Raw genomic sequence first — 10,587 nt, 5'->3', positions numbered from 1 at the left:
AAAAAGTGCCAACTAAAATCAGTTATATTAACAATCGAGAAAACTGCAATACGACTAGATTCTTACCTAACTCTGCTATTAGTTTCTGTGATCGGCATCTTATTGATTTCATGTTATTGTTGCGGTATTGTATCCATGATGAAAGTGGAGCGAGCGGTCGGAGAATCGGATCACCAAACAATTACGTGATGAATCTCAAGACATATCCGGACGGGATTAGATTTCTCAGACGAATTCTGAGTTACCTGAAAAGCAGTAATTATCTGATTCACAAACAAATGTAAAAACAATTCGTTAGTGAACTGGGCTGCGCTTTGTGGTTTTGACTCAAAAAGTTCCGGTTCATAAGAGTCATTTGTTAATGAAGCCGACTACACTGGCATGCTGCATGCACGTGCAACCATCGTGCACAGTTTATTAAAAGCCGTGTTTTTGCCATTATTTTTAATTTACATTTATATTTTATTCTGTGATAATTCTGGAGTGGCAGGTGCAGGTGGGGTGGCACAGCTTTTTCTAAGGGTGGCAGTTGCCACCCCGTGCCACCCCGGTAGATCCGCCCCTGTGACTGCGATCTTTACACGCCACCATCGTGTGACGGGGAGACAGAATCAGGTGCAGAACGATTAGCCAGGACAAAACAAGTAGCTCGTTCCTAAACGAGGGACTAGCCTACATCTGTAGCATGGACATGCGTTTTTTTAGCACTGCAGTTTTAACAACAATCTATAGATAGATAGATAGATATAATTAACTGAAGACTAATTAAATTACACAATGTATGTAGCGTTTCTTATTTATTGTAGTTTTTTGTCCTATTGCTTGGAATTAGTTTCTTATACTTATTTCATCACTGACTGTTTATTTATCTTCAGTGAGCTTGAGGTTTTTTTTAGGCTTGTATTAGTTTGATATTGAGATTGGTGACAAGGATTATGAAAATTATATGGTATCAAAGATTTTAATATCATAAAAACCTTTTTAAAAGAAAAAAATAACTATATTGTGATATATATCGTTATCGTGATATAAAATTAGTCATATCGTGATATAAGATTTTGGTCATAGCGCCCACCTCTAGCCAACATTGTTATTGTTAACTAAAACTATTAACTTTTTTTTTTTTTATTAATTGAATTAAAGCTGAAATAAAATTCAATATAAATATTAGATGAAAAAACTTACACTTAAAATAACACGGAAAGCCAATAGCCATTCGTTTATCACAGCCCAGGAAGACTATGATTTGCTTCATCTAATCGGTGGTATGTGGTATTACAAAGAGGGGACAGTTTCATTTCTGGAGTGCTTTTTATTGAAATAATGAGTATACACCCTTAGCAAGAGATGAAGTCATCATTATTTTTGGTCCACTTTCCAGGATGTGCTTCTGCTACAAGTTTTTGGAACATACTTTCATATAAATTAGCGCAATGCTTTTACAGAAATGGACTAAAAACCACAAAACGAATCTCAAGTTTTTGAGGGCTTCAGTGTCATTCCTGTGTTCTGCATTAAAGTACGGTGGCCGAGAAGTGCAAAACAAATCACAATTCTGAAAACAAAATAACAAATTACAAACGCAAATGCAAGTCTAAAAAACAAAATAACAATTCAGAAAACACAACAACAATTCAGAAAACATTATAACAAAAAATACAGAGTGTATATTTACATTTAGTTAAAAGTGGCTGTAAATTATCAGCTCCAGTGGTGAAGATGGATAAGCGCGTGTTATTGGCTTTTTGACGCGATCGACCCGGGTTCGATCCCTTCTTTTGCCGAACTTTTCAAATCTCGTATTAGCAATGGATTCTATTTACACTAAGTGAAAATAGCAGTATTTTTAGCAATATGCTATTTACACTAAGTGCAAATACCTATTTACACACGAAAATTTAAGCTGAATTTTAGTTTTTTCGTTTTTTGGAAAAAAACAAAAAAAACCGGAAAAGGAGCCATTTTCTCATTTTTCTACTTTCAATATTAAATCAAAAAACGAATGATCGAATGATACACGGATTGTTGTGCTTTCTGAATTGTTATTTTGTTTTTTAGACTTGCATTTGCGTTTGTAATTTGTTATTTTGTTTTCAGAATTGTGATTTGTGATTTGATTGTGAGCACTTCTCGACCACCGTATTAAAGGGATAGAACCCAAAAATTAAAATTCTGTAATCATTTACTAACCCACATGTTGTTTATTTCTTCTGTGGAACTGCATGAAGGTGAGTTTTATTTTTTGGGTGAACTATGTCTTTAATGTTGATCCCGCATTGAAACACAAGAAGATCAAGCAGTGTCCTTGTTAGTAGTGTTCCCTGCCCTGGGCTGGCCTGCCTGATGAAATCTTACTGGGGTCACCATTAATAACTAATGCTACTGTCTGTCATGGCCACAAGCTATCACTGTCAGTTTTCACAACTTCAATTTACAGAGAAGTGTGTGAGAGAGATACTTACATACATACATTTTGGTCACAGAAGTGTGCCTTCATGGTCGCTCATTGTTATTTCTAAGCTTTCGGTAACTCCTGGACAATCCCTAGCACATGCAGAGGAGTTTCTTTAATTGAAGCCATCATAACAGTTTGATGGTGTCAAAGTCTATGGTACCCACTGACACTGCACACTACGCGCTCGTGTACATCCACACAGGTTAAAGCTGTGACCCTCGGTCAGTGTAGTGTACCATACAGAACTGAGAGCACTGCTAATGTGTTCCTCCCCCGTCAGCGTATAACTCATTGTTTTTCATCACTGTTGTACTCTCCATGCCTGCAGAGGCTCTGTTATCTCTATAGCCACACAAAAGAAATCCTGCATCATAAATCTTCATTCCTCTCCTCTTTGTAACTTTGAAAACATCTTGATTCTGAAACACCCTAAACTCAATGTAAAGATTTAACCCCAGGAATGTAGTCATTTTATAGCGATTGGTGGGTGTATGCTTAAAGAAAATGTGCCATTGTTGTTATGATTGTTTAAATGTTACTTGTTTACGCACTTGGCAGATGCTTTTATCTAAAATGACTTGCATTCATGCATTGACACCATTTAATTAAATTGAAACCATTACTTTGGTGTAGACGGTTTGAAGTACGAAAAACTTTGTATAGTAGGAACAAATTGTATAGCATGTTTCACAATACACAATTGTGCAGCTTTACAAAAAATCAGGATGTTAATGTTTTGGATATCTGAATATCTTAATGCCTTAGTCGCATTAGACAGATTAGAGCTGGGCAATAATAAAGTTTACATTTTGCGATAATCATTATATTATATTATAATAATTTTATTTTGTTATTATTGGTTTTATTGATTTTTTGTTCTTTTTTTGATCGTGGTTCAGTAATAATTGTATAAATGGGTTTCCCCAAAGACAGTGCATACATTTTTTACCAACCTCGACACGTCTTCCTTGCCCCTTATCCTTACTCTCACCAATAGTCAAGAAGAAAAGTCATTTTTAAAAACTCATGCACAGTGACACACATTAACTACCTACTGATTTAATTGATGATTGCTGTGAAAGACAAAAAAACTTATTTGGAATTATATGTAATAATACAGCAAATATTACATTACAGTGTGATTTATATGATTTATTTATATTAACAAGGCTTTATATTTCAAGGCTTCACTGTTAGTGTTATCTGTATGCACCAAGGGTCTGAGAGTAACGCAATTTCAATTCTCTGTGTGTATGTGCTGTACATGTGGAAGAATTGACAATAAAGCAGACTTGAACTTGAACTTGAACTTTCTAATGCTGTGTATACCTCAATTAATACAAACTGCTGTAATTTTTCACCTTCATTTGTTGGTCTATTTCAGATCATTGAGCTGGGGAAGAATGTGAAGAGCTACCACTACATCCTAGCAAACCTGGTAAGCTAAAAACACACCACTAATTTCAGCACTATGAGAGATTTCATGACTAATGCTCAGCATGAGGCTTTCAAATGTCACTGCAACTCTTGATATTACAGGTGATTTGCATATTTTCACTACTGACCAATTGCAAGAAGCTGCTCACTATGACTAACAGACGAGATGTTATATAAACATTGCCTGGAGAACTGCTTTGTGAATATGAAAAACTACAAGTGATTTCTGCAATCCTTGTCTGTAGGTGCGCTCAGCATATGAGAATGGAGGGCTAAATTGATGTAAACAGAAATGATGATAATCACAGCATTAATATGCTGTGGTGTGCTCCTGGATGGCACACTGCTGAGGATTTTAAATTAAACTGGTCTGGCCAGTTTGTTAGATGTAATTGTAAATGATAAATGATAAAGTTTGCAAAGCAATAAAGAAAGAACTGCCTGCTATTTCCATAATGGCCAAATTTTAATTACTCCCAGTGTCACTCCTATTTACACTGTGTTTGCATGTGTAAGTGTGTGTTCATGTACATGGAGGTTCGTATCTGAGTGGATGCTCGTGTAAGCTTCCCAAGCCTTTTGGGTGAAGGCTAGTTTCTATAGTAACATCACCAACTCACCGCACCACATTCACAGCGACACAGAGCGGAAAAAGATACAACTCAATTCATTCAGTCAAGAGATATGGACACCTGATACAGGTACATCACAGAGGAGAGACTAAGATGGGGAACTAATGATTTTAAAATTAAACACAATCTTCATTTCAGCAATCCAGACATTTATTCGTGGTTCCTGTTGTTTGTTTTTAAAAAAAAATTTTTTCATAATATATAAAGTTATGACGTTCCCTGTATCAGTGTTTCCTAGATGACGCTACCATCTTTAGCACCATGGCAAAATATATATTTTTCTGAGTATGTGATTATGTGTTTGCGGTTTGTTTTGAATGTGATGCAATTTTTTTTTTTAAGTGTACTGCAAAATAATGGAACAAAATGTCTTTCTATTGAGTCCCTGTGGGCTGCATGTAAAAACAAATATTTTTGTGTACAGCACTAAAATATGATTCACCAAAAAAAAAAAAAAACTGTTACGGTGTAGTGTGCAAAAAAGGTCTATTATCAATAGAGTAGAGATTTATATAGCACAGGTCACACAGAAATCACTTTAAAACCACTTTGTTTTTTGCAGTATTGGGGAAATCTCCTGATGATGTAACACAGACAGAGGCTGTCCAGGTTATCATACTGCATGTTTAGGAGACGCATCCCTCAAATCTCGCATTCTACATATACATTGACTGTTATGATTTGCCCAAAATCTTGCATTCCTTAAATCATTCACTTGGTTTACAGTGAGTTTGTGTAGGATCAGATGGGCAAAAGCCCTGACTGTAGTTCTAGAGTGGGAGGACCACCTACGCCTGAAATCGAGAATAATCAGGCTGAGCTGAGAGAACAAGACTGGCAAATACTGACGAAATCCATCAAAAACCTGTGATCAATTCCATCAGCCACATACAACTGAAGGACATCATCACCAGGAAACATTCTCAGTTCCATGTCACTGTTGCTATGAGAGCAGATAGTCGACATGAGAGGGAATGCCAAAAGACATGCTGCTGGCCAAAAAATAAAAATGAGAACGACAGGGCCAATCATGAGAGAGCTGTGGCAGTGCTTCAAAAACAGCTCGCTGTTGTAATCAGAGACATCTGAATTGACTCCTGGCCCCATTTCTCCTCCATCTCTCGCTTGGTTATAGACTCCTTGTCCACACGAACGCGGTTATTTTTAAAACCGCAGCTTTTTCTACGCGGTTAGTCTGTTTGTCCACACGCAAACACAGCACCAGTTCACTGAAACCGAACATTTTTGAAAACGCCTGCCAGGGTGAAGATTTTTAAAAACTCCGGTTGCAGTGTTGTTGTGTAGACAGCGAAACCGGAGTTTTTGGCTTGTGACGTTGGCGCCTGCGCTGTTATCTCCGCCTACTGGAGACTTTTTCAGGCTTCTGATTGGCCAACATGGCTTTACGGTTGAGATTATATCGCCACCTGTTGGTTTGGCATGCTCTTGACAGTGATTCATAGCATGCGTTTGCGTTTTCATGTGGATGGAGATTGTTTTTAAAACGGAAGGAAAACTCAGTTTTTAAAAATACCCGTGTACGTGTGGACATGGCCCTAGTGTCCTCTGGTGTGTTTAACCAGGCAGACAGGTCACATGCTGTACTGTTTACTATGTTACCTTATCTGTGCTCTCCAACTACTCAGATGCCAATTTGTTGGCAATCTGTTGCTAAGGCAAACATCACTATTACTTGTACTCCAGCTAAGAGAATCAGAAGTGTCTTCATGAGCGTTTTGTTTTTTGAAATCAGTGAAAGCTTCTTTCTGCAAACTGCATGACTTTGTTTTCTCCTTTAATTTAGTATAAAAACTCTTTTGTTTGGCAAATGAGCTCTTGATTGCCTCCAAAGACTGCAGTCATCTTGACTGAGGGAAGAATGTGCCATGTTTCAGATTTGAAAGCTTGTGATGACATGCGTCCCAGTCGTGTGCTCAGTAACAGCCCTGCATAATATGTGCAGTGATGCAGACAGCCTGCGTATCTCTGATTGCCTCATTCACTCTCACCGTAGAGAGTGATGAGGCTGTGAAACAAGGTTGCGTGATGCTTTAGCCCTGAGGCCAGCTGTGTGATAGTGCTTCCCTCCAAGAATTGATTTGACGTTACAGGAGACTTTGAGCTGTCCCTGTGTAATGGTTGGTTACAATAGGGAGACTATATTTTAAAATGTAATTTATTCCTGATGGCAAAGCTGAATTTTCTGCAGCAGTCTTCAGTGTCACACGATCTTTCAGAAATCATTCTAATATGCTGGTTTGCTACTCAAGAAACATATAATTATTAATGTTGAAATCTGTTGTGCTTCTTAATATTTTCATGGAAACATTTTTTATGATTTTTTTTATTAATAGAAAGTTCAAAAGAACAGAATTTATTTTAAATTGATTTTTTTTTCTAACACTGTGAAAATCTTTAATAACACTTTTGATCAATTTAATGTGACCTTGCTGAATAAAAAATGTTTATTGAAATAATAGTAAAAAGCTTACTGACTCCAGACTTTTGAATGGCAGCTCATAGTTGCCTTTATATTTTATATTTTATTTTAGGTGGATCATTACAGTATATTTTGAGGTCTTTGGCACCAAAGTATTTAGGCTGACAGCCCTGCCCTCTTTCTATTTAAATTAGTGGGCAACCGATATGGATCAACATTAGCTTATGGGACTTGTTTGCGGTGCCATTTCATTTTTGCCTGTCAGTGAGGATGTCAGAATGTGATATGATTGATTGCCCAGTCGACACTGTCAAATGTGACAAATGTGTCAAGATTTATATCCTACAGTCTGACATAAAAAACACTGATGTTACACGATCTGCCATGTGTACTGTACAATCATGCGCTTCTGACAAGCAACAAAAGGACAAAAACTCCTCTGAGTTTGAGTATGTGTGAGAGAGGGTATTTGAGGTAAGACACAAGCGTGAGGTCATGTTAGCAGCGCAGTGAATCTTGTTCGCTGCCCTACGGAGCAGATGTTCCCAGGGAACACAGGGACACATTACTGCTCCTGGGGGACAAAGCGAGTTAAGGGATAAAAGATCAAAGATCAACACACTTATAGCCTGACGAGGGCTATTACACTCAGAACTGAGTCAAACACACACACACACACACACACACACACATCAACGTATTGTGTTGTTGAGCTGAACACAAATAACTCTTTAGTACCTACACATTTGTATTGAGCTTATACAAATAAATGAACGGCTTCATGAAGAAATCATGAAGTGAAACCTTCCCAGTAATTCAGCGGGTTAGAATCAATTCTGTATGGTCTCAGGTACAGTGAGTGTGTGGGCTGCTTTTGGGGCAGCTGATTGGATTGTGGGAAAAGGCCTTGAATTACTAAAAAGAGTCTGTGGGATCAAAAACAGACCTCCGGCAAACTCTCAGTAAGTGCTGCGGTTTTTGTTTTTTTACACCAAATTCCTATTCACAGCTCCTGCATTTTCCGGCACCACATCGGATAACAACCAAGCTCTCTTGGATAAACAGCCTCAGTAGATGAGAGGAATTAGCCTTTTTCATTAAGTGATTGACCCAACCATTCTTTCTATTATAGTTTTAAAACCTGTATTACATTTGACTGCACTCCACAGGCCCGGCCTCCTGCGCTCTCGCTGCACCTGAGCATTAATGCGAAAATGACTCCCTCTGCTGCAAATTCAGCCTCCATTTTCTGTCGAGGTCTTACATTGGATTTCTTTTGACAATTGCAGGGGATTTGTCATTTTATATCATTTTATCTCTAATTGGTCTCCCTTTTGAATTTAGTCAATGGCTTTTCTTTAATGATTGACATTTGGCTGAATTAGATTTCTTGGATTTCTTCTTATTTTCTTCACTATGGAGAACTTGTGTTTTTAACTTAAGTAACTTAAATCACAGTATGTCATGCTAACATGTTCTCTGTGCTCCTGTAGGGATTTCTGGACATCGACCTGACCGAGTTTAAGAAGGGTGAGGCGAATGTAACAGGGTTCCAACTGGTGAACTATGCAGACCCTAACATCAGTAGGATAGTGCAGCAGTGGATGGACTTTGACAACAAAGACGCCAAAGTTCCCAAGCGCAGACTGAAGGTGAGCCGCAAAAATTGACTACATTTAAATCATCCACAGTGTGAAGAACTGAATATGCCTTGACAGAAAAAAAAAAAAAACATGTAATTAAGTTATAATGAATCACTGGAACATTTGCAGAAAGCACAGTTGCATAGCATCAACATCTGATGGCAAAATACAAAAGGATTTTGATTCTTCTCTCTAATACACATTTAGTTGAATAGTCAATTTAAACACATTTTAACATAGAATATGATATATTATGAAATATGATATATAATCATCATTTATATAATATTTAAAGAATACAACATCACATTTATTTAAATACATGTATACTTCTCATATGTCTCTCTGCATTCTCTGCGTTCTTTGTGCAGTATACTGGAGCTCTCACATATGATGGAGTCAAAGTCATGTCCACAGCCTTCCAGAACCTCCGCAGGCAGAGGATAGATATATCTCGCCGTGGAAATGCTGGAGAATGTCTGGCCAACCCACCAGCACCTTGGGGCCAAGGCATCGATATTCAGAGAGCACTTCAGCAGGTATCTCACGCTGTAGGGTCTGCTCACAGACATATTTTTGAATGAACACAGTGTTCACAAACATAAACTTTCCTATCTGTAAGACTGACACTGGCTCTAATCTATTCTGAGTGTACAAAATGAAACCCCAATAAGCCAATTACATCTTCATCACATAAAGTTCAGAGTGATTCCCCAAAGAGGCCATCACAATCAAATGTGACACTTTAGATAATAAACGAACCCAGTTGGTGATAAACATGTATGCTGGTCATAACAGTACACGACAAGTTATATTTACAAAGACATAAGTGAGGGAAAGAACACCTGGCTTTGTTATGTTACCCAAGGCAGATGTTTGTCTCTTTGCCTTGGGCAGCGTATGAAGATTTAGGTGCCGAGGATAGAATTTGGCAGGCGAGGTGGAGCAAAATTTGTTAGCGGAAACCAAATCTGATTTAATGGAAATCTGTAGAAATGCTCTCTGTTTGAGAAGCCGTACACAAATTGGTATTTTCTTCCAGCCATATCACGTGTTTCTCCTTTTCACTTAATTATAAGTCTGAGAAAGTTTAAACAATGTAGTAAAGTCAGTGTGTAGCATTCTTCTTGCAGAAGTCGACTCTGTCTCACAGTTGCCTGTGGCTGTGTCTGTTGAGAGTCTGATGTGTGCTGGACTGAGGCAATTTGGTCCATCTGCTGAGAGGCCGTGGAGATTGATGTTCAACTCGGTCAATTAACTCCATCATGCAGCCTGGGAGACATTCAGTATTGTACACACAGAAGAGGCGCTGTGAGAGATGTACACCCCTCGAAGGAGGAGGAGGAAGGAAGGAAGGAAGGAAGGAAGGAAAGATGTATTTTTTGTCTAAATAAAGGCATCTTCTATGTGGTTTTTACTCAGGTTCGGATTGAAGGCCTAACGGGACACATTCAGTTTAACGAGAAAGGACGAAGGACAAACTACACTGTCAGTGTGATGGAGCTCAGGCCGACGGGACCGAAAAAAGTAAGTATTTAATTATCAGGAAAAGGATTAGGAAGCCTCTCGATATGGCAGACTGTTTCACACTTCTTTCTTCACTTATAGTTTAAACGAAACATTCACTTGATAAGCTACTCCATCATGCAGCCTGGGAGACATTCAGTATTGTACACACAGAAGAGGCGCTGTGAGAGATGTACACCCCTCGAAGGAGGAGGAGGAAGGAAGGAAGGAAGGAAGGAAGGAAAGATGTATTTTTTGTCTAAATAAAGGCATCTTCTATGTGGTTTTTACTCAGGTTCGGATTGAAGGCCTAACGGGACACATTCAGTTTAACGAGAAAGGACGAAGGACAAACTACACTGTCAGTGTGATGGAGCTCAGGCCGACGGGACCGAAAAAAGTACGTACTTAAATATCAGGAAAAGGATTAGGAAGCCTTTTGATATGGCAGACTGTTTCACACTTCTTGCTCCA

At 38.3% G+C, this 10,587-nt stretch overlaps 1 protein-coding gene across 1 annotated transcript in view; it reads left to right on the top strand.

Annotated features, from left to right (window-relative positions):
- The window catches only part of LOC107664347 (glutamate receptor 1-like), an 85,560-nt gene that overhangs the window by 43,660 nt on the left and 31,313 nt on the right, over nucleotides 1-10,587 (top strand). Inside the window, exons 5-8 of the mRNA XM_016454886.1 lie at nucleotides 3,840-3,893; nucleotides 8,458-8,616; nucleotides 8,979-9,146; nucleotides 10,030-10,134. Coding sequence (XP_016310372.1) covers nucleotides 3,840-3,893; nucleotides 8,458-8,616; nucleotides 8,979-9,146; nucleotides 10,030-10,134 — 486 coding nt within the window. The remainder of the gene's footprint in view (nucleotides 1-3,839; nucleotides 3,894-8,457; nucleotides 8,617-8,978; nucleotides 9,147-10,029; nucleotides 10,135-10,587) is intronic.

Source organism: Sinocyclocheilus anshuiensis, unplaced genomic scaffold, assembly GCF_001515605.1.
Source record: "Sinocyclocheilus anshuiensis isolate Anshui unplaced genomic scaffold, SAMN03320099.WGS_v1.1 scaffold111, whole genome shotgun sequence".
NCBI lineage: Eukaryota > Metazoa > Chordata > Actinopteri > Cypriniformes > Cyprinidae > Sinocyclocheilus > Sinocyclocheilus anshuiensis.
Note: the sequence above shows the minus strand (reverse complement) of the source record. Positions and strands in the feature narration are given on the sequence as shown.